Raw genomic sequence first — 24,522 nt, forward strand, 5'->3', positions numbered from 1 at the left:
AAGGGGCAGAGGGAGCAGAAACACTTCCAGCATCAAGGAAAAGAGAAACAAAAGGAGGGAAAGTATAAATTGCACAACAAACTTGTTTTGTCAAAATTAATACACACGTCAGTGTCAGATTAAAAGAGAATCAGAATATTACAAAGGGATAAGCAAACTCATCAGTCGAAAACAAACTGACAATGCCATGGCAAAACACGAAAAACGACCAAAAGATAAACAATAGTCCACAAAAAACAACAGAGAAAACTAAAGACCTGAACCTCACCAAAAAACGGAAGCGAAATTCGTATTCACGAAACAATGTTTTTTTAGTACTAGTAACATGAATTTGTTTTGGTACATTTACAGATGAGCATTTTACTCACTCCATGAAAAAGCCTTGGTTTCAGTTTCGGTTTCGGATTATGGCGAAGATGTATATTAAAAAGTACAAAATATTTCTCATTAAAGGTTTGGCACGCAGACACTTGGTTCGTCAGTATATTCCCCCCAAAAATATGTTATACTGTTTCAATTCGGTCAAGGTCTTTTACACACAAGGAGCGAATGAGATAGAGAAAGGGGGAGAGGGCAGGGGGTTCGAACAAAATCGCTAAAAGAAACGTAGTTTAATAACAAAAAAGATACGGATTGATTAAGATAGAATGCATTTCTCTTTTAACTTTATTTATTCAGAATTTTGTTATTTTATATTATCGACTGGAGAAAATCTGATTAAAATCAGATGTTGTGGTACGCTACTCTCCCCCTACCGCAAATTTAACAATTTCACAAGCGTCAACTTGATGACTTGTGATCATTTCTGTAATTGACTTTGTACTTTCTGGCGCGCACGAATCAAACTGACAAAAACATGACTTAAAACTGGTGGCTACAGATGTGAACCAAGATTGGTATTGGTGATCGTCTTCTCTACAAAAAAAAAAAAAAAAAAAAATTCATTATTCTCATTTGGATGTCAAACAATTCTAACTTTCTCATATAGGTGTAGACATTTTTTCTTTCCTTGCAGTTTTTGATTTTCCATGAATCCCTTCTCATAATATAACGTGAACAGTCGGATTAACTCAATAAAGTAGTAACTACTTTTGGCATGCTTTATTTATTGCATTATGATTTGAAGTTCTATAGACAAACGCTATCATATCTACAAAGCCCCACATCAAGGAAAGAAATACACAGTGTACACAAAGACTTAGTCTACGATATCGGTCATATAGAAAAGCTCAAATATTATTAACTGTTTATTCTAATACTAGTATTTCTATTTTACATAATTTGAAAGTTTCAGTTAAAGTATACAATACATGTAATAACGATACTATACTGCAGTATGTACAAATATTTTTGATTCGTTGAAATACGATACATGTATTGCAAAAAATATCATCGTTCGAATTTAATGTTACATTTGCTTTTATATTTTGGCGTATTAAGCTATGTTGTTTTTATGATTAAGAAAATGGTAGTATATTTATAAAGTAAAAACTTAATTTGAAATCAATAACTACAAATGTTGAAACCGCGAGCATATATATATATAACCGATCACTTGAAATTCATATTTGAATATATGTGAATATCCTGTTTTCCGAATGCATACACTATCTATACTGTTTTAATTTGGTAATGCAAATGTAGTTCTATTGTTAAGATGTTTCAAATATACATCTTAGTACCAATTTCAGCGATATCTAAATTCTATAAATTCATTTCCCTTATCACTCTTAATTTTTTTCAAATATGGATAAGTAAGAAGATAGACAGCATCATTAAAAATTCACAAATCACAATCATAAAATATGTTAGCCAGAATTATTTCTTAAACAAGAGAGAGGAGATACCAAAGAGACATTCAAATTTCATAAAAAACATGCAGACAATACCATTGCAAAATAAAAACGACGAAAGGATAAACAACAATAACAAAACATCAAATAGAAATATAAAAACTATGCAACACGAACCCAACCAAAAACCGAGGTGCTCCGGCGGGTAGGCAGTTTCAGCTCCACATGTGTCACCCGTCGCGATTCGCAATCAAGTAAATATTCCGTTATAAGTCGCTTTCGGTATCGTCTTAATCGAGAAGGTGGGGACGGGATAGTGGTCCGACAAGTTGAACATAATTCGTAGTCATATTAGACATAGATATTCAATAACGTCAACCAAACCATGAAGGCGTCCGTAAAACTTTCGAAAGGATTAACAAGTTTAAGTTTTCTAGCATACACATTCAAAGTTGAATAGATAAATACATAATGCATAAAACTTTTCTATTTCAAGAAATGAATATACACCAAGCTTGAAATTAGTAGATTATTAATGAAGGACACATAGTTTCATTACTCTCCGGAATCGTAGAAATTGCATATTTAGATTTTTTCAAGCAGCAATTCATGATTGTTCAATTAATTAAATTCTATTTCCATTCATTTTTTTTTGGCAGAGATCTGATTCTATACTTCATTTTGAAATGGCAAATATACTTACGTACAAATGAGCGAATCGGGTTTACTCAAACTCAAACCACGTACCGTACCATGAAGACAACCAACGAATCCATGCTGTGCTATATGATTGTTACTAACACATGTCAGAAGGGCTTTTAGATCTGTAATACAAAATCGGTTGTTACTAACACATGTCAGAAGGGCTTATAGATCTGTAATACAAAATCAAGTATGGGAAGCAACATTTATATAAAAGGTAACAGACAGAAACAAGGCCTTCACTAAACGTCAAAAAGAACAATTAATGCAACAGATATTTGATTAACATGTGTTTTTGTTATGACTATCGGCCATGAAAACAAATTCACCGTTTTACCTATCTATAAATTTGAAGACGCATCTACGCGCAATAAAACCAATTTACCGTTCCTGTTGTTCGTAGAAGAACCAGTGTACAATAACACTAAAGACAAAAACAAATACCGTGCACGTTTGGGGTATTGAGAAAGTAGTCTTTTGGTGGGTGATACAATTTATTCTGCATATAAACACAAAGACTCATTGATAAAATAAGACTATTTAAACAGCTGCAAATGTAAAATCTCACGACTAATACATTGAATATTATACACAACATGACCAGACCGGATATAAAAACGATAATTTACTACATTTACCAATTTGAAGGAAACCTGTCGACCCGAACTGTTAAAAACCTATCATGAAGACCTGGAAAAAAAAACAACAGCCACGAATATTTCTTGTAAATGACCGTACACATCAAATAACGGACCATGAGTAAATGTGAAAATTACTATAATTTTTGCTCTATGTAACTATGTGGATACTTTGAAACGGTAAACTATAGTTATTTTTTTTATGTACAGACACCTATTTTGATTAAAACACGTGATGTTTTTATAGTCTTGTTTTCATTTTGTTTACAATACTGACTGTATTATCAATTACAAAAACGTTTGTGTTGGCTTCTTAAATGGTAACTGTGTTTGAATGTTTAATTCAGTTGAGTTGTGTGTCTGTAATGTATGTTTACGCAGTTGACTGCTGTATCCCAGTTATTGCCACGTTAACCAATTATGTCTGTTTGGGTTGCTCACCCAATTTGGCAACATTACTGAACATTGAACAACTGTCATACAAGTGGGCGTTTTCGCTAGCTAAAAAAAAAAAGGTTTCACGCACCATTTTCGTAGGAAATTGCATGTACCAAGTCAGGACAGTTGTTTTTTTTTCTCCAATTTTTACATATGACTGTGCATAAAAAATAATGGAAATCAGATGAGACAATCTAAACTTTTCATACGACATAAAACTTATGCAGGACTTACATTGCTATAGGAAAACTAGTCGGTGTGGTATTATCAAATAATCAGATGCAATGGCATTGAACCATCATAGCCTTATTCACAGACAAAAGTGAACCGGAAAAAGTCATGCAAATCCAATATTTTCCTATACCAATTACAAACATAGATTATTATGTTATTAAAGAAGGATTTGATAGTTTTCGTAGATTTTTGGAATAACAATGAGTATACTTTGAACTTTTATATTTTTTGTACAGATAGATTTGTTATCGATTATACCGTTATTTTAGAAAAGTGTTATTCCTGTAAAAAAGATGAGATGATATTTAAAAAAAAAAATTAAAAAAAAACATGTGTTAACCCACCACATATTAATGTGGCTGTCCTAAATTAGGAACCTCGGTATTGATTCTCTCATTTTATATCTTAATGGTTTTTGCTACTTTGGAGAATTTGTTGAGAGTTTCTGTACTATTTATTCGTATTTGTTTTAGGCTCGGAACAATATAGTTTTTTTTTTATTCAACAACAATATTGCACAAGCTGTTAACAATTACTCCACTGACAGCTATCTCAGTGAACGAAGTAGTGCATTACATATTATATATATATTTCAATACACAATACCCAAATAAAACATTTTGATCCGTTTGAAATAAAAGGTATATAAGGTTCTCTCAAAGAGGGTGAAATAACCATCGATTGAGAAAAACAACAATTATCTAATCAATCGATGGTTACTTGAGACTTGAAAAGCAAGATTCATTTCTACAAACATCGTTCACAATAATTCAGTTCTAAATCCTATTTTTCGCAGTTATCATAAAAAGAGAATTTTGGCGTATTGGATTTTAAACCTGGTGCCTTTTGTTAGCTATTATTCGTGTGTTTCTTTGTCCTATATATTCCCCCATTTATTTGTATTGTAATCCTGTCATGTTATATTGTCATTTTAATGTTATATTTAACATTGCCATAAAAGCGGGAGGTTTGGCATGCCACAAAACCAGGTTCAACCCACCATTTTTTTCTTAAAATGTCCTGTACCAAGTCATGAAAATGGCCATTGTTATGTTATAGTTCGTTTCTGTGTGTGTTACATTTTAATGTTGTGTTTTTGTTGTGTCGTTGTTCTCCTCTTATATTTGATGCGTTTCCCTCAGTTTTAGTTTGTAACCCGGATTTGTTTTTATCTCTATCGATTTATGAGTTTCGAACAGCGGTATACTACTGTTGCCTTTATTTATTTAGCGTAAAAGCTGTTTTTTTTCTCACAATACACTAGGAATCGAATAAGAATAATACTAATGATTTTTATAAAATAGTCGTTATGATACCTTTCATTTTCTCGTCATCACACAATGACATGGCAATGTTCTTTATATGCGACATTATCTCTAAATAATGTCTTAGCTGATGAGTGTTACACAAAATGCGCAAACCTGCAATGTTGTTTTCGTAAAATGGAACCACCTTGCGAAACAAGCTAAAAAGAAATATTTAAAATCGTAGTAAAGAACCACTTAAAAACAGTAATTATATAAATGACTTGATAATTTGATTTCTTAAAAGCTAATTTTGTGTTACAGATTTGCAATATTCCTTAATCAACTAGTTATGACTATTTGTTAAATTCATCTGAAATGAGTATAATAAATATAGGTGCAAAATGTATCTTTTCGCACCACGTTAACAACTAAAGAATATTTTTTATCTAGAATTCAGTTTGTCTTTTCGAAATTGCCTCGCAAACAGACAAATTCTCGAAGCAAATTCCCCAAGTATTAATCATCTGAACATAAACTCGTGTTTATTTCCAATGCATTTTTAAACGTTTAGAAATAGCCTATCAAAGGAATATTTAAGCTCATTAGTCGAAGACAAAATGACAACGCCATTACAAAAACAACTCAAATACAAACAACAGTCTACAAAACACAACATAGAAAACTAAACACTAAACAATTCGAACCCTACCATGGTAAGGATGACTCTAACATCAACCAAAGACTTAAAGTATTAGCACAAAACTCGTAAGTCGAGATAAACTGACAACGTCATGGTAAAAAATGAGAGATGCCGAAAAGACCAACAAGTTCACAAAACACTACATAAAAAAATAAAGATTAGGCAACATGAACATAACCAAAAAAGGAGGGTGATCTTAGGTGCTCGGGAAGGGGATGCAGATCCTTAGCGGCTCCCGTCGAACAAGAACAGTTTCAAGCAGAAATAGTTGTGCATAGATCTTATTATCAATTACAAAAAAAACCCTCTCTGCCTTATCTTACAAGGCATTTACGAAAGTTTCCAAATAGTGAAGTTGAAGTCACTTCTTCGAAAGCTTTACGGACGTTATCTTTTATTTATTTGACAGTTATTGAATATTTGTATCACAGATGAGCACAAGTATGTTCCACTTGCCTTAGCCATAGTCCCGCACTCCTGTCCTTTTTCTCGATTGTGACATTACTAAATGAGACTTATCGCCGAATTATTACTTGCCATGAGTAACACGACTAATGTCACGACTATTGGAGCAAGAACTGTCCCTTCGAGTGCGCCTAATGCAACCCGCAGTTTTTCGTGGGTTTCGTTTGTTTTCTAAGTAATGTTGTGTGGACTTGATTCATTGAAGACACAAATCAAGGTAACAAATAACAATCTGGGGGAATCGCAAGAACTCCATAAAGGATCGATCCTGGGTGGGTCGACAGGGTAAGCGTCTCCTGCTATGCAGGCATCAACCGCCAAGCGAATTAAAACCTCAGTCAAAATGTCAGATTTGGGCATAAGAAACAATCGGTAAACTTAAAGATCAGACGACTTTACTGGTTTCTAAAGATCTGAGACCGTAAAAACATGTCGCTAGTGAGTTGAGACAACGACACACCGTATATATCTACTAATTCATAATGGTGACCGTAAAACTGATGAAGTTTCTATTTCAGTTGTCAGGAATACTGCAGTTGTTTTGCAGTCGTTACGTAGGTTTATTCTCAAACTTCCCTTGTGTATGATTCAGTCCAAAATACATTTTATAAATTCGGATTGAAACTCGTTATGTCTAACAATTGTGTTATGGCACATTAATTGGTAGAATATCAAAATGAAAATAAAGTGCATATATAAATTAAGTATATATAATTTTGAAGTTTGTTTTTAAGGATACCTTTATGACCTTCTATACAGCAAAAGAAAGGATAAAGCAGAACATAGATAAAATATCTTTTTTGATAAAGGTCATGTTGGAAAAATCCATTTTACAGTTTGTAAACATGCACTAGGTGTATGATATTCATCATAAACACTGGGTTTACGCGCATGACTGGATAGACCTATGGAAGAATAATTAATTTCTAAAACTTCACTTAATACAAAAGGAATATACACCTGCTAAACATATCGTACGTATTAATATTCTATCAGAATTAAATAATCAGAATCGGAAATTGCGGATTGAAGATTTGGGACGTTGACAGGAAAAAATAATAAATGACTATATATAGTCCTATAATTTATAAGTGATCTCACTTAAGGAATCTGATGTTCAGTAGTTGTCGTTTGTTGATGTGGTTCATAAGTGTTTCTCGTTTCTCGTTTTTTATATAGATTAGACCGTTGGTTTTCCCGTTTGAATGGTTTTACACTAGTAATTTTTTGGGGCCCTTTATTGCTTACTGTTCGGTGTGAGCCAAGGCTCCGTGTTGAAGACCGTACTGTGACCTATAATGGTTTACTTTTATAAATTTTGACTTGGATGGAGAGTTGTCACATTGGCACTCATACCACATCTTCTTATATCTATCATTTTCAGTTAGAGATAAGGGCACACACAAGATACCTATAATCCAGATACTCTGAAAATCATGCAATCTATTAAAAGATTATAACTTCTTCATAAATTAGAATATGAAAACTTTACATTATGACTCAAATTTTGATAATGTAAAAGAAACCAATCGACTATAATTTATATTAAACCCAACATCTCGCATTCTATTTAAACACTAATTGCATATAGCTCAGTTGGACTAGTGATTTAGTCGCAAACGTCGGGGTGTTGCAACGATGACACTGCAGATGCTTTCGACTCCCGTCGATGAAAAAGAACAAATATTTGCACCTGCTAACACTGCTGGGCTTAATTTTAGACGAAGTTTATGCAATTAGTGAACTTAGTACTGTATTACATAAGGTTATGCAATTCAGAACGTCTGTCGTACATATTTATATATAAATTTATTCTGAAAATATCAAAGAATACTTGATTTTAATTAATTCTCACCTACAATAATCATCTACCATACTTTTATTGAAATGATACTCCCCTGTCAAGCTATTAGTCTGTACATAACTTTCAATATCTGGTATTGTCTCCTGTGAAGCGAATTCTTGTACTAATTCTCCAATTCTATCTGTACATATTTGTGAAGGAAGGGGTGGAGGTACTGCTTGAGCAAAACCTATGATGAGAATGACATGCAGGTGTACATTTTATTACTTTGTATCACTTTATTAAATGTTATCATATTAATCGATAAAAAAGTGAAGCATTTTGGAGTATCATCTTCGGTGTATTTGTTGTTTGAATTGTGCGGTTCGTCAAAAAGAAAAATATTTCATGACATTAACCTAGGAATTTCTTTCTAAGATTCTGATTTTTGTAAAAAGAAAAGCTCTTATTTGATGAGACGATGTATTCGATCTTTCAATTATGCATGGGGAATAGTAGTGGAAAGCGTAGAAAATCAAAAAAGTTTTGATATTACTGCACAAGATCCTTACAGTTTTTTTTTTAGCAGAAACCAGTTTTTTAAAATAAATTTTGCTCATAACAACTCCCTTTTTAAGGTTAAGATAAGTATAAGGTTGTACACAGCAGGACAATTTTCAAAAAGTCTTGACCTTAATTCACAGATTAGTATCTTGATTTGTATTCTTTGTAGTTATAACATAATCAATTGTAAACAGGTGACCAAATCATAAACTCCAAAAGATTGCCAAAAACGCCTTTTTTTTTTAATAGATTTTGTCACATTTTGTGTTTGTTTTTGTAATGATCCCAAAAATGTATGAGTAGGACATTCTTTACAAAAATTAAAGTCTGATTGAGGTACATATGTAAAAATTATATATTGACGGGTAAAAGTTTATTCATTTTAATTCGAGACGTCCTTCGATTCAAAAACTACAAGTATCTATATTTATCTTTATTCTTAAACAGGCAATGCATTACATCGGCACAGAGCTACAATAAAAAAATCCAAATCCAAAAACCATGCTCAATTATTTTGAGACTAGAAAATATTCTATCAAGATGCCTTCATCAACCACATGTACAGAAATATAAGACGATTTTTTACGTATATGATATAGATATCTTCATATTCAAATTAAAGAATAATAAATCAACTTGAAGATTTCGACCCTTTAAATGAAACAAATACAGGGACATTATGCTATTTATTTTCTATTGGATTTTTTTTTATTTTAACCTTCATCAAAGTACCGAAAATAAAAACATGTTATCTTTTGCTACAAAGGTACCGTGTAATAGAAAACTAAACAAAACATATGTCGAAGTCCGTTTTAGTTTTATAAATTTTCAAAAATGAGTTATAAATAAAAAAAATTATTAAACAGTTTATTATTTTGCTCTGTATATTTATCTATGTAGTATATACGAACTCTGACAAAACATTTCAGAATGTTTGCAAGTAAAAAGTTGTCCATAAGGTCCTATGCTACAAATGTTGAAGAAAGTTAATAAAAGGTTATAGGGTGAATGCATTGACCGTAACAGCAACTTGTCAGCTATTTTATTCATAGTTCTAGACTATATAATTCAAATATGAACGAAGATCATCTTGGTCGATGGTCTTTCCTTAGTATTTGATTAAGTAGTACTGAAAAGGACTAATTGTAAGGCTGTAATGGTCATGGACTGTACCTCCATCTGTATGGGTTGAATTGTGAAATACATATTTGCTATTTTTGATGAGTTTTTACTATTGAAACCTAATGGACAACTTTTGTATTTAAGTCACAGTTGGTATTGTAATTACAGAAGTAAGGAATATAAATTCACCTACCACATAATATATTAGAGGTAGATTACTGTGAAGATTTATAGAACTGTTAAAAATGAACAATACATGTCTTTGACGTATATCTCACGTCTTTTTATTCAAATAAAGAAATACGATTAAAAACAAAGAACAACCAAAATAAAATAAATAGTAACTTACATGCTAACATCAAAACCAACAGTTTTACAAAATACATCATCTTTGAACAATCAAATATCTATCTTTGTTGAGTATCCTCTTATAAGGAGATGTATATATACTGTTAATCATATGAATTAACTCCAATTTAAAACTGCATATAATAGGTTTTGAAATGTAATAGTACTTATAACAATCATAATAATTGTAAGATGACTATCACACTTGAAAATAGTTTATTGCGCAGTTTTCATATTGATAATATGTTGTTGTTAGTTAGGAAAAAATGTGTGTCAAATGAAACAACATCACACAGTCAACAATCAGAGAGTTGATGTTTTTTGTATTTTTACACAATGTTATTTCGTTTTCCTAAGCAATCACGGGTGTATAAATGATATATCATAACTTGATGTATATACATAATCACAGTTATGCTTTAAATTATCAACTGCAGGACAATACTGTAGTTCTATCATAAGTTATTTATATACCTGAAAGATACCAACGTCTCTTAAATCGCAGATCCTTCTTAGTCCCTTAGTTGATTAACAAATGAGCGTACACATTGCGGAAATGATTGATGTTTTGTGCCACTTTGTATTTTATTCTTATTTATTTTATTGTATTTTTGTAATAAACAAAATGTAAGTAGGTTCAACGAATCAAAAAAATGTGTAAACGAAGAAGACAAACAATGAATGTAATCCTAACCGATCTGCTAGTAAAATGACATTATGTATGAAGGTATTTCTGGGTCCAGGTAAAAACGGACAAACAATGGCAGTAAAAACACACAATATGTATGAAGATAGTCCTGAGTGCAAGTACAACGGACAATCGTTTTTGATAAATTGAAACATAACTAAATATGTACTGCTATACATTTAAGAAAGCTTATGGTCCTAAATCTTGTCGATTTTATGTCATTTCACATAGTCATATTTTTCTCAGACTGTTTATGCTTCCTTTAAACTTTACACTAAATCTGTTGGATGTACTGATTGATACTTAAGTCTGGAAAACATAATTTATTTATATGTTGTTAAAAGCGTTCAGTAACTGCGAGAAATCATAGATCTGTACTGTGTGTCTTTTGTCATTATGTTAGTTCCTTTTTGTGCTTCATTCCAATTTGCCGAGTAAAGCCATTTACAGCTTATTCTTACAGTCATTTCTTATGCTGTGCTGTAACACGAAGAAGGACCGCAGTTAGACATAATAAGGTATCCCAATTGTAGTTTTAAAAAAATGTAATATAAAAAATACTTTACACAGAAGATATCAGTGTACGATTCAGCGTTAAGCTTATGTAGACAATGCGCGCATCTGGCATATCAAGTTAAAAGCCCTGTATCTTTGATGAGTTTTTTGAAAAGAGTTTCTTTTAAACACCCGTACAAAGCGTATGTTTTTATAATGCCCGAAAATTACCCTTATAATTCAGTCGTTTTACATTTGAAAAAAGCATACATTTTACATACGTTTTGACCGCACGTTTATGAACCCGTTTTATTTTACGGACAAAAAATTAGACAAAAAATTACAATTATAGATAAAAAGAATAACTTGAATTATCAAAAGTATTAGTCTGTACAACAGTCAACACCAACCACCTATAATCGACCCCCTTAAGAAAATAGACGTTTAAACAAAGATAGTTTTCATATTTATATCCACAGGCCTAGAATTGTTAGTTACTCCAGGTTCTTAAAACATATTTTACATCTTAATCTAGTCTTAGTTGTATTTGAAAAAAAATGATGAGAGGTTGTTATTAATGATCAAATCCCATGCATCTTCAAAAGATCTATATTTCAAACAAAAACGTGTAGTGAAATGAGTTTCTTTTTCCATTTTTGCAGAAAAATAAATAAAAACGTAAGTTTTTTTTGTACGCTACATCTATATTTTAGTCAATATAAAAAAGAATGTCAACACAAACTTGAATTTAATTTTCCCTATACCTTACCCAAATAAAGTCAACAATAGTATACCGCTGTTCAATAGTCATAAATTGATTTAACTGAAACAAATCCGGGTCACAATCCAAAACCGAGGGAAACACATCAACTATAAGAGGAAAACAACGGAACAACAGAAACACTGAACTGCTACAAAAACAAACGCCAACATACATAGAAACGGACTATTTGATAACAACTGCCATATTCCAAAGCCTTTAGTATCCACATATACATTGATGAACCTTTCCAAAGAAATGAAGCACTATGGTCCATATATCCTGAATATTTAAGCAACCTGTTCATTTTATATGCCGCCTTAGGTTTTTGTATTTCAGTTGAACGGTGTACTACATTCATGTTTCAGACGACATGCCAATGCATGCTCAAATAATAATTCTCTCACCTGTTTGCTCTCAATTTGAGGTTTAAACTGTATTCCCACCTTTTCTATGGTTGCGCCACTGATGTCTGAATACACTTCGGTATATTAATTTAATCTGCTTGTATAGGTTGCGCATACAGCTGATTTACAAACCACGCCTTTTTAGGGAGATATTTTAAATATTCATAGATATTCTGTTTTGTTTACCTACTGATTCCAAGATATGACCTCCATGTTTCATCTCATAGAGACACAACTTGGAAATTTTACCAGTATATAAATAGTTTGATAGCTGGCAAATTGTACTCACATGAAGACTTTTGTTAAAGATAGGGTTAGTATAAGCATAAAGTGTAAGAAGTTCGAGAAATATAATTGTTGAAAAAACACCGCACAGCATATGTCTTGACCTTTGCCAGAAAAGATTTGCATGTGAACTTTCCATTCCAGGATATGATCTTTCCTGAACATTCATAGTAAAAGTGGCACAGATTTTGGCGTAAAAAGTGTCACTATGGGAGAAAGTCTCTATATATGAAAGTTTAACCTATAACGGACAATTTTTATTCCTTAATCGGTTGTGTGAATTTGCAGCAATTTTTTCCCCTCTCATTTCACAAGACGATATATACATTTTTAAAATTTCTAATTCGTGCAAGTTCTTATTTCTGTGGGATATCTCAAGCTTTTTTCTATATTCATTATGTGTCCAAACCTTGAAATTATATCTTTTTTTTTATATTCACACTTACATCTCTTCTAATTGATAAGTTGATTGTTATTTTTATAAAGTTGCTTGTTCGAGCTAACAAAATAATCGATTAGAACTTTACTAAACGTCGAAAATGAAAAAAATATCGAAATGTTGCTTCCTTTTTGCACATTAATGCAAAACCTTTCCAAAATCGTTCGTTCGTGTATTCTGAGACATTTAGGTATCTTCACCATTTGCAATATATTACCGCAATGGTCATAATTATTTTTCTTTCTCTATTTTTAACATCAAAGACAGAATGACTATTTGTCCGTATATGTTATTATAGTATCAAAACATTTGACTTTTCTACACTTTAACAAGAAATCGGAATATTTATGAGAACCAACTGTGCCCCTCTTCTTGCCGACTTATTCCTTTATTCATATGAGGCTGAATTCATACAGGAGCTTCTTCTGAAGAAAGAAAAGAAGTTAGCATTATCCTTCAACTTCACTTTCTGCTATATGGAAGATGTTCTCTCACTAAATATTTCAAAGTTTGTTGACTTTGTTAAACGCATCTATCCCATCGAATTTCAGATAAAGGATGCAACAGATACAGTTAAGTCTGCGTCTTGACTTACATCTAGAAATTCATAATGAGGGTCGGTTGAAACAAACCTTCACGACAAAATAGATGATTTCACCTTCTCAATTGTGAACTTTCCATTTCTATGTAGCAACATTCCAACAGCACTTGCATACTGAGTATATATCTCCTAGTTGATACGATATTCCAGGGCTTGTATTTCCTATCATGATTTCCTTGATAGACGGTCGATGCTCACAAAAAATGAAAACAATACGTTAAATACGTTTAATTTCATGCGTCCGAAGCGTTTTTCTGGATTTACCTTCAACAGGAACGCTCAAAGCCGAATATTTGAAAGCCGAGGATGTATAAGAACCGAAACGGTTGAGGAGCTATATGACAAAAAAAAACATAAAAATAGCCAAATCCATCTAAGGTCAACCTTGCCTGAGGGAGTTTAAACCTTGGTTTCTTTAGAATTTCACAATTTATAAACGGACAATTTTAGAAAGGTTTGTTATACATCATCTTAGTATTGCAGTACTGACTACTGAGCTGATGATACCCTCTGGGACTGATAGTCCACCAGCAGAGGTATCCACCCAGTGCTGTAAAAAATGAAAACAACACGTTAAAAAATTTCATGCATGCGAACCGTTTTTCTGGATTTACCTTCATCAGGACCGCTCAAAGCCGAATATTTGGAAGCCGAGGATGTATAAGAACCGAAACAGTTGAAGAGATATATGACAAAAAATGAGAAAAAAATAGCCAATTCCAATTAAGGTCAACTTTGCCTGAGAGATTGAAACTTTAGTTTCTTTAAATTTCAAAATTCATAAACGGTCAATTTTAGAAATGTTGTTATAAATCATGTCAGTACCGAAGTTCTGACTACTGAGCTGATGATACCCTCGGGAAATGATAGTCCACCAGCAGAGGTATCGACCCAGTGCTGTAAAAATGAAAACAATACGTTAAATAATTTCCGAAACGCTGTTCTGGATTTACCTTCATCAGGAACGCTCAAAACCGAATATTTGAAAGCCGAGGATGTATAAGAACCGAAACAGTTGAAGAGATATATGACAAAAAATAACAAAAAAATAGCGAAATCCAATTAAGGTCAACTTTGCCTGAGAGAGTTGAAACCTTCGTTTCTTTAGAATTTTAAAATTTATAAACGGACAATATAAGAAAGGTTTGTTATAAATCACTACTGAGTTGATTACCCTCGGAGACCGATAGTCCACCAGCAGAAGTATAGACCCAGTGCTGAAAAAAATTGAAACAACACGTTAGATAATTTCATGCGTCCGAAGCGCTGTTCTGGATTTACCTTCATCAGGAACGCTCAAAGCCGAATATTTCAAAGCCGAGGATTCATAAGAACCGAAACAGTTGCAGAGCTATATGACAAAAAATACATAAAAAACAGCCAAATCCATCTAAGGCCAACCTCTGCATGAGGGAGTTGAAACCTTAAATTTCAAAATTTTAGAAAGGTTGTTATAAATCATGTCAGTACCGAAGTACTGACTACTGATCTGATGACACCCTTGGGGACTGATAGTCCACCAGCAGAGGTATCCAACTAGTGCTGTAAAAAATGAAAACAACACGTTAAACAGTTTCATGCGTCCGAAGCGCTTTTCTGGATTTATCTTCATCAGGAACGCTCAAAGCCGAATATTTGAAAGCCGAGGATGTATAAGAACCGAAACAGTTGAAGAGCTATATGACAAAAAATACCTAAAAAATAGTCAAATCCAATTAAGGTCAACTTTGCTTGAAGAAGTTGAAACCTTAGTTTCTTTATAATTTCAAAATATATAAACGGACAATTTTGAAAAGGTTTGTTATAAATCATGTCAGTACCGAAGTACTGACCAATGAGCTATTGATTCCGCGGGAACTGATAGTCCACCAGCAGAGGTGTCGACCCAGTGCTGTAAAAAATGAAAACAACACGTTGAATAATTTCATGCGTTCGAAGGAAGCTATTCAACCAAGAGTTTCAAGTGGTGAAGTTGAAATCATACCTTTGTACATTTTACGGACGCCATCACGAGTTTGTTGACCTGTTTCACAGAAGACGACGGATATGTTCCAATTGTCGTAACTAGAATCCCGTCCTTTTTCCTCCGAATGTGACCTACCGAATTAGACTTATCACCGGGTTTGTACTAACATGAGCAACACGACGGATGCCACATTTGGAGCAGGATCTGGAGCATCCGAGAACATCCCTGGTTTGGTGGGGTCGTGTTGTTCAATGTTTATTTTTCTATGTTGTGTTTTGTGTACTGTTGTTTGTCTTTTGATCTTTTTCTTTTTTTGTCATGACGTTGTCAATTTATTTTCGACTTATGAGTTTGAATGTGTCTATGATATCTTTCGCCTCTCTAATTATATAGCAAAGCATATTAATTTATATTGCAGTTTTGTCCCATACGGTCGCTGATATCATGCCCTTTCCCTACATTATTAGTAATCTATCTTTTGGCTCTCTTCCATGGTAGATAAATGTCATAACTTGTTTTTCCCAACGTATTATAGTTTTAGTATTGAGGATCTATTTTGAAGTTTGTATATAATAGTTCGTGACAACCACAATTACAAAATTTTATCCATTTTTGACAAACGTAATAAGCATATAGTGAGATAACTGAACGGAAATGAATAATAGATGAAATTGGACACAAATGTTAAGAAGACCACTTAGTAAGATAATTTAAAACAAAAACAAAATGATACTACTAGTACTTATGTGTTCGTTCAGTCATATTTTTTCTTCAAATTCTAAATATTGTACCAAATCGTGATATTAGCAATTATACGTCTAACCAAGTTTAAAAAAAAAACAGATATGTTTTCCCCTATCAAAAAACAGACGTTAAAATGTATGAAATTTAAAATTGACACTGGAAACATTCAGAGACCATTATAGACAAATGCAAATATAATCAAATATTACTTCCTATCGATTTTGTTGTTGGTTATCAAAGCTGAGAAGTATCGACCTAAGTATGGTACAAAACAATTCATAATAAATCAGGGAATAAAAATGATTCCGGACATTGTGCGTTCAGTTCTGAAGTGATAAAAACAACATGCTGTAGGAAGTCTACATATTACATTGAAAACAAATCCATGTATGCTTAGATATGTATACATCGTAAATAGCAAAATGAATTATACGCGTTTTATGATTATCAATTTATCAATATTAACGTTTATACACCATAAAACAATCAACACTAAAATCAAAGTATCACTGAACTTAACATTAACAAAGATCCATGTAAATGAGGTCAAGTTATGATAATCCCCAAAAGACGGACATATACAAAGTACAATCGTTCCATACACCAAATGTAGTCAACTCTTTGCTTATAAAATCTAAGAAACAGACTCAATCAGGAAAACTAAACGTTTACCGATGAACCATGTTAATAAAAACATTGTCAGATGAACCCTGCCACAAAATGATATGTACATCATACAATCGTTCCGTACATCAAACAAAGTTTAGCTATTGCTAATCGCATTCTGAGTAACAAACCAAACCACTAAACTAAATCTTGACCAATGATCCATTAAATCAGTTTAAGGTCGATGAACACTGCCTCACGGATATGCATCATACAAGCATTCCACAGACCAAATATAGTTACTAATAGTATTTAAGAAACAGACCAAAACATGTTAACTAACCATTTACTAAAAACCATAAAAATGAAGTCCAGATGAACCCTGTCGGACGGACATGCACAGCGGGCTATCATTCAATGCACCAAATATAGTTGACTTATTCCTAATCATAAATGAGAAACAGATTTTTCTACGAAAACTTTACATTTACAAATCACAACCATGAAAATGATTCCATACACTACATACTTGCCTATTCCTTATAATAGATAAGTGAGGTCAATATCAGATTAAACCTATGAGACAAATATAAAAGTAAGGAGATGTGGTATGATTGCCAATGATACAAATATTCACCAAAGTTCAAAAGAGGTGGATGTAAGCATTTATAGGCAACCATACGGCCTTCAACAATGATATTGGTGAGTAAAATATCTTTTTGACTAGCTATGAATTAAGCCGTTAGTTTTCTCAATTGAATTGTTTTATATTTTTCATGTCGGGCCTTTTATAGCCAACTATACGGTATGGATTTTTCTCATTGTTTAATTACATAATTATTACTTCGAGCAACGTTATATTGCTGCGTATTCCAAGTACTCCAATAAGCATTGTTAAACTACCTACTCTAGGGGTGATGTGAAAAAGATGTGGATACTAAAAAATTCCATAGATCTGTTAGAAAACATACACTCTATGTCAAAAGTATAAAATATTTGACTTTTCTACCTTTACCTAAATATTCCCCATTCCAAATCTGACAAATTGAAAGAATTGGTCTGACTTTGTTTCATATAAAAGAATGGTCAATGTATATATAAGTTACCTGTTTTAGGTAGGGATAAATCATATTTTGTGAAAATACATTACAGCACCACCTCCTTATGGAGTATATATTTCCTAGCTAATACGATATTCCAAAGCCTGCATTCAACTAGCGTGATTTCCTTCATAAAAGGTTGCTGCTTACACGAAAGATATCAAACCAAGGATTCCAAGTAATGAAGGTGAAATCATCCCTTCGGAAATTTTACGGACGCCATTACGAGTTGATTGACGGTTATGGAAAATCTGTTTCACAGATGACTACGGATATGTTCCAATTTTCGTGACCAAGATCACGTCTCCTTTTCCTTGTCAGTGACATCGTCGAATAAGATCACCGAGTTTGTAATTACATGAGCAAAACGACGGTGCCATATGAAGAGCATGATCTGCTGACCCGTCCGGAGCACCTAAAATCACCCCTAGCTTTGTTTCAAAGGGATTCGTGTCCCACTTGCGTTAGTTTGCAGTACTGTACGTTGTGCTTTTCAATGTTTCAATGTCTGTGTTGTTTATAACGGTAACAGTCTTGTCTGTCCTTTGTCCTGAAAAACGTTGTTTTATTTCAAAATTCCGTATTCGGTCAAAGTAAAGGGTTAAAACATTAATATGACAGATGGTTTAAGATTTTGGTGATGTCTAAGGATTAGATAGGAGTCAATAAACAAATCCGCTATTGCGTGATGTCTAATCACTTGATATAACTTATATCAACATATTTTAGGAGACATGACGGGTGTCACATGTGATGCAGGATCTGCTTCTCTTCCGGAGCACATGAGATCAACCCCGGTTTTTGTGGGGTTCGTGTTGCTTATTCTTTAAATATTTATGTTGTTTTTGTATACTGTTGTTTGTCTTTTGGTAAATTTTCGCTTTTTGCCATGGCGTTATCAGAATAGGAGCGACTTTTGAGTTTGAATATCTCTTTCGTATCTACATTCTTTCTTCACTATTTGCAATATATATTATCCTCTTGGTCATAATTCAAAAAGTTGTTTTTCTGTTTTTAAGATCAAACTATGAATATCTGTTTGTCCGTACGTGTTATTAAATGTTCTCTCTTTCATAAAGAGCATGCGTTATTTTTCATTTATCCATAAAGTGCAATAAATAATAACCTACACAGTTTACATGATTGGCTAGACATTCCAAGCATTTAATGAAATCAACATTGTAGAGACGTTGTGTATACATTATAAATATTATTACACAATACACTTGTAAATTTTATTCTTAACGCCTAGTTTAATGTAATTGAGTCATCAATATTCTGTCAGGAATCCGTGTGAATTAGAAACATTTTCATAAATCTCAGTTAAAATGGTTTTGAATCCGTACATAGCATACATCAAATCTGCTGCAATCTTTTTTGTAGGTGGTGCATCGGAATGTTTACAGCAATCATCTGGAGAACCATCGAATAAATATACCCAAAATCAGACAAAGTCTATATAATAAATCTTGACACATAGAAAAACGAATTAACATTTATATTTAAAGAAAAGAAATGAATTGTAAACACAATATTTCTCTGCTTTAAATACATTGATTTTTTCAGTAAAAGTCAAACAATAACACAGAATGTCAACTTAAATTATTTCAATGATGTCCACATCTTTCTCCCTTTTTCTCCAGTATCCGTAAAGACCGGAAACACCTTTCCAAAGAAAGGATGCAATAGTTTTTGTACCATTCCAAGACAATATGCCGATATGATATTTTTGGGGCCCTTTATAGCTTGCTGTTCGGTGTGAGCCAAGGCTCCGTGTTGAAGGCCGTACTTTGACCTATAATGGTTTACTTTTACAATTTGTGACTTGGATGGAGAGTTGTCTCATTGGCACTCATATCACATCTTCTTATGTCTATATAAGAAGGCGTGAAGGTGTAGAATACGTACAGGCATTAATGCTTTCAACTCTCTTATAAGTCTCTCCTTCTGGGAGAAGATCATTGTGTATTTTAACATCATCCCCAGTGTTGTTTGCAGCAAATATAAGTTGATTTTGCGATTCGAAGTCATCCCATACTAAGGCTGGTATAAATGTTTGACTGTACGATTGAAGTGTGATTTTCTGATAATTTCTGAACACCCACAGTCTTCTGTTATCTAATGTATACCATCTTCCATGTACATTCTTCACACGTATTGTCCTTATATCAGAAATCCTCTCTGTTTCATAAACCAAATTATCAAGTCTTTTACCAATTAACTCTCCATCTTCGAATCGATTCTGATTCACAAAACGACTTTAAAATATTTATTTTTTTGAAACCAAAATTATTCAAACCATACCAAGTATAAACCCGTTCAAAATTCCGCCAAAGATGAAGCGTTTCAAAAATTTCCAGAGTTTGTCGTAATCATAACGTTTGCTTTGCACAGTACATCCGTTTCCTTTTTAATGTTAAGATAGTCGGTTATGATCGGAGAAGGAAACACAATTAAAATGATATTGCATATAGATCTATAACTTAAAAAAGTTATAATACATCGTTAAAAGACTTTAGGAAGGCCATTTAGATAAATCTTTTTAAATTTTCCGCCGACAAGGCAGCTGCCATATTTCTCATTTTTCATGGATAGAGTATCAGAAAAAAATAAAGATTTGGTTACAACATCGACCCGGAATATTGGCAAAAAATTTAGTTGTAATTTCGTCGCCAAGTCAGCATCACAATGATTGGCTGTACGAATCCCAACTTTGAGAAAAATTGTGCGATTGTGAAAATTGCCCGAAAATAGTGACAATTGATATTTGTTGCAGACAAAAAAAAAATCGTCAATTCAAATTTAGACGATAATCAATGTAGTGCATAAACTGACAGCTACGAAAAGCCGATTCAAAACTTCCAAGGTAAAACTGTCCAAGTCTGTTCTAGTAGAAATGTCAAATTCTCTTCTAGGGTAAAACAGTACTTTATACCGATAATTAGAACATATTTCTGATTTCTTTAAGACATATTTTACATAAAAGGATGACTTGTTTATAGTAAAAAATGAATACAGCCAATAAAGATCATTCACACCTGCCATTTACCCTGATGGTATATTTTTCTTTAAATAATCAAGAATTCTCAAATAATACTGTTGAAATTTACCCAAGAGAACTTACTTTAAATAAATCTAATATGAACATCAATATCTATCCTTTCCAATATTTGGATATTTCAGTTTCCCATTGCAAAATCAAAGCAAATGTTAACAAATAAAGAGACGAATTTTCGTTCCTTATTGTTAATTTTCCTTTCTTGACTGTGATGTTCAGTTGGCTTTGGTCCCTTCTTACGGTGTGTATATTTCCCAACACGTTCGCTTTGTCAACTAGTTATGACTATTTGTTAAATTCAGCTGAAATGAGTATAATAAATATAGGAACGTGTTGGGAAATATACACACCGTAAAGTTTTTCTTTTTTTACATAAATGTCAATTGCCAAAGTAATCAAATATCTGTTTACACATATAAGATCCGTTTAACATTTAAATTATATTTTGCGAATATATGATGTTGAAGTTTATACATAATATCGAACTTTTTTATTTGTTTTCCAGAAAGAAGTCCATCAAAAATGGAGATAATTGCAGTTAATATATATGCATCAATTGACTAGCGATAATAAAGTTAGGTGTCGATGTTTTCATGCTTGGAAGGCTGTAACAGAATTTGATATGAACTTTTTCTAAAATGTAATTTATTAAAATCACCGTACGGCCTTCAACAATGAGTAAAACCCATATGTACAAAACAATAAACGAATAACAAGTATGTTATTCACCAACAAGCGACAACAGCTGAATTACAGGCTCCTGACTTCGGACAGGAATATTTTATCAAAATGCCTTCATCAGTCACTAGAGCGATGGATACATCTCATAGAAATATATAAAAGTCTTTTACGTATATGATATAGATATTTTCATATTCAAATTCCAGAATAATAAATCAACCTGAAGATTTCGACCCTGGTGATCAAATACGTACAGGGACAAAATGACATTCGTCCCCTATTTACATTTTTTTAACGTCTTTCAAATTACCGAACATAGAAACATTCTATCTGAAGCTTTTGATAAAAAAAGAACAGTATAATAGAAAACTAAACAAAACAAACCTATGGTAGTTTACCATATGTTGAGGTCACTAGTCCGTTTCAGCTCTATAAATTTTCAAAAATATATTATCAATTAGTTTCTTATATTGCTATGTATATTTATCTATGTAGTATTTACTAACTCGGACAAAACCTTTCAGAATGTTTGTACGTGAGGTTTTATGATAAAAAAAAAAGGTTGAACAAAGTGAAAAAATGTTACGGATTGAATGTATTGACCGTAACAGCAACTTATCACGTGTTTTATTCTTAGACAAAAAAGAATTAAAACATGTATGGCGATCTCCTTGGTCACTGGTCTTTAATTTATATTTGATTGAATAGAAATGCAAAGGACTAATTGAATGGTTGTTGTGATAATAAGCTGTACCCCCTCTCTATAGGTTTAATTGTGGAATACAAATTTACTATCTTTGATGACTTTTTACTATCGGAAATAAATTGGCGACCTTTTTTATTCATTGACAAAACAAAACAAGACATAGTTGGTACATCAATTAGTAAAATATGGGATGTAAATTCAATTACCACATTATAAATTTGAAAAATTAAAAAATGAAATAAAAGGTCAAAGTATCAATAACTTCTGCAATGTTAACACTCATTAGTTAATGGAATAAATGCGGCGATTAAAAGACGTCGGTATGTTTTTCTTGTACAAAAATAAATTATGATGGTAAGTTTTAGTAAATTATTTTTCAAGATTTATAGAACTGAAATGAAATGAAATTTTGACGCATTTCTCACCTCTTTTTATTAAACTAAAAGAAATACAAATGAAAACAAACAAAATGAAAAAAATAAAATAAAAAGTAACTTACATGCTAACATCAAAACCAACAATTTAACAAAAGACATCATCTTTGAACTATCAAACATCTATCTTTGTTGAGTATCCTCTTATAAGGGGATGTATATATACTGTTAAACGAATCAATTTTAAAATTCAAATTGAAAACTAAACTGTGTATAGAAAATTTGAACTTAATGGCACTTATAGCAATGATAATAATCGCTAAATTACTATGACATTTGACTATATGTTAGTACACACAATTAATGATGATGATGATATAATAACATCGAACAGTCAACAATCGGAGAGTTGATGTTTCTTTGTAAATTTCAACTTTGTACTTGTTTGGCTTTATAACTATTTTGATCTGAGCGTCAACTGATGAGTCTTATGTAGACGAAACACGCGTCTGGCGTATTAAATTATTTTCCTGGTACCTTTGATAACAATAATTAAACATTTTTTTTTCTTTTCTCCGTATGACTGAGGCATCATAACTCGATGTAGACTCAATCAAAGTAGGTTTTAAGCTACAGGACAAAACTGAGATTCCATCATAATTCATTTGTGTGCATGAAACACAGACTAACATCTTTTAATCGCCGCATTTATTCAATTCACAAATGAGTGTTGACATTGCAAAAGTTATTGATAATTTGATTTTTTTTAAATACTAAAAGGTGAGAAGGTATCACGAAACAAAAACATTCATTGGTTTAAGAAAAACAGATAAAAAACATTGCGAAAAGAAGAATAAACAAACAATGAATGTAATCCTGATCCGAGAAACAAGCAGCAAAATGTACAAGTAAAATTAACAATACGTTTGAAGGTAGTCCTGAGTCCGAGTAAAAGCAGACATATAATGACACATAATATGTATGAAGGTAGTCCTGGTTCCAGATACAATAGACAATTGCTTGTAATAAATAGGAACATAACTAATAAAATTGAGAATGGAAATGGGGAATATGTCAAAGAGACAACAACCCGACCAAAGAGCAGACAACAGCCGGAGGCCACCAATGTGTCTTCAACGCAGCGAGAAAATCCCGCACCCAGAGGTGGTCCTCAGCTGGCCCCTAAATAAAATTGTGTACTAGTTCAGTGAAAATGGACGTCACACTAAACTCCAAAACATATAAATGAACTAGATTAAAAAACATACAAGACTAACAAAGGCTAGAGGCTTGTATTGCAATGCATTTATGCAAAATTTATTATCCTAAATCTGGTCGATATAATGCACTTATATTATGGCATTGCACATGGGTATGCTTTTCGCAGACTGTTAATGTCATCTTTACACTAAATCTGTTGGATGTGTACTGACTGATACTGTCTGGGAAACATGATTTATGTATTGGTTGTTAATGGCTTTGAACTAACTTTCAGTAACTGCGAAAACTCTTAGATTGGTACTTTGTGTCTTTTTTTTTCTTTATATTAGTTTCTTGTTATACGTGCCAATCTAACTA

General features: G+C 32.5%; 1 protein-coding gene across 2 annotated transcripts; it reads right to left on the reverse strand.

Annotated features, from left to right (window-relative positions):
• Positions 1 to 652: 652 nt before the first annotated feature.
• On the reverse strand, positions 653 to 23,221 carry LOC127731056 (uncharacterized). 2 transcript variants are annotated; one of them, XM_052239859.1, is made up of 5 exons: positions 23,070 to 23,221; positions 8,073 to 8,250; positions 5,122 to 5,270; positions 2,497 to 2,617; positions 653 to 915 (listed from the first exon to the last, which is right to left on the reverse strand). In XM_052239859.1, exons 1-5 carry the CDS (start codon positions 23,125 to 23,127, stop codon positions 741 to 743), a joined length of 681 nt encoding a protein of 226 aa, XP_052095819.1. In that variant the 5' UTR covers positions 23,128 to 23,221; the 3' UTR covers positions 653 to 740. The 2 variants fall into 2 exon arrangements, with proteins under 2 accessions (XP_052095819.1, XP_052095818.1); XM_052239858.1 differs by lacking the exon at positions 23,070 to 23,221 and adding an exon at positions 10,036 to 10,202.
• Between the last annotated feature and the right edge of the window lie 1,301 nt (positions 23,222 to 24,522).

The sequence above is a fragment of the Mytilus californianus genome, unplaced genomic scaffold (assembly GCF_021869535.1).
Source record: "Mytilus californianus isolate M0D057914Y unplaced genomic scaffold, xbMytCali1.0.p SCAF_2, whole genome shotgun sequence".
In the NCBI taxonomy this organism is placed as follows: Eukaryota; Metazoa; Mollusca; class Bivalvia; order Mytilida; family Mytilidae; genus Mytilus; species Mytilus californianus.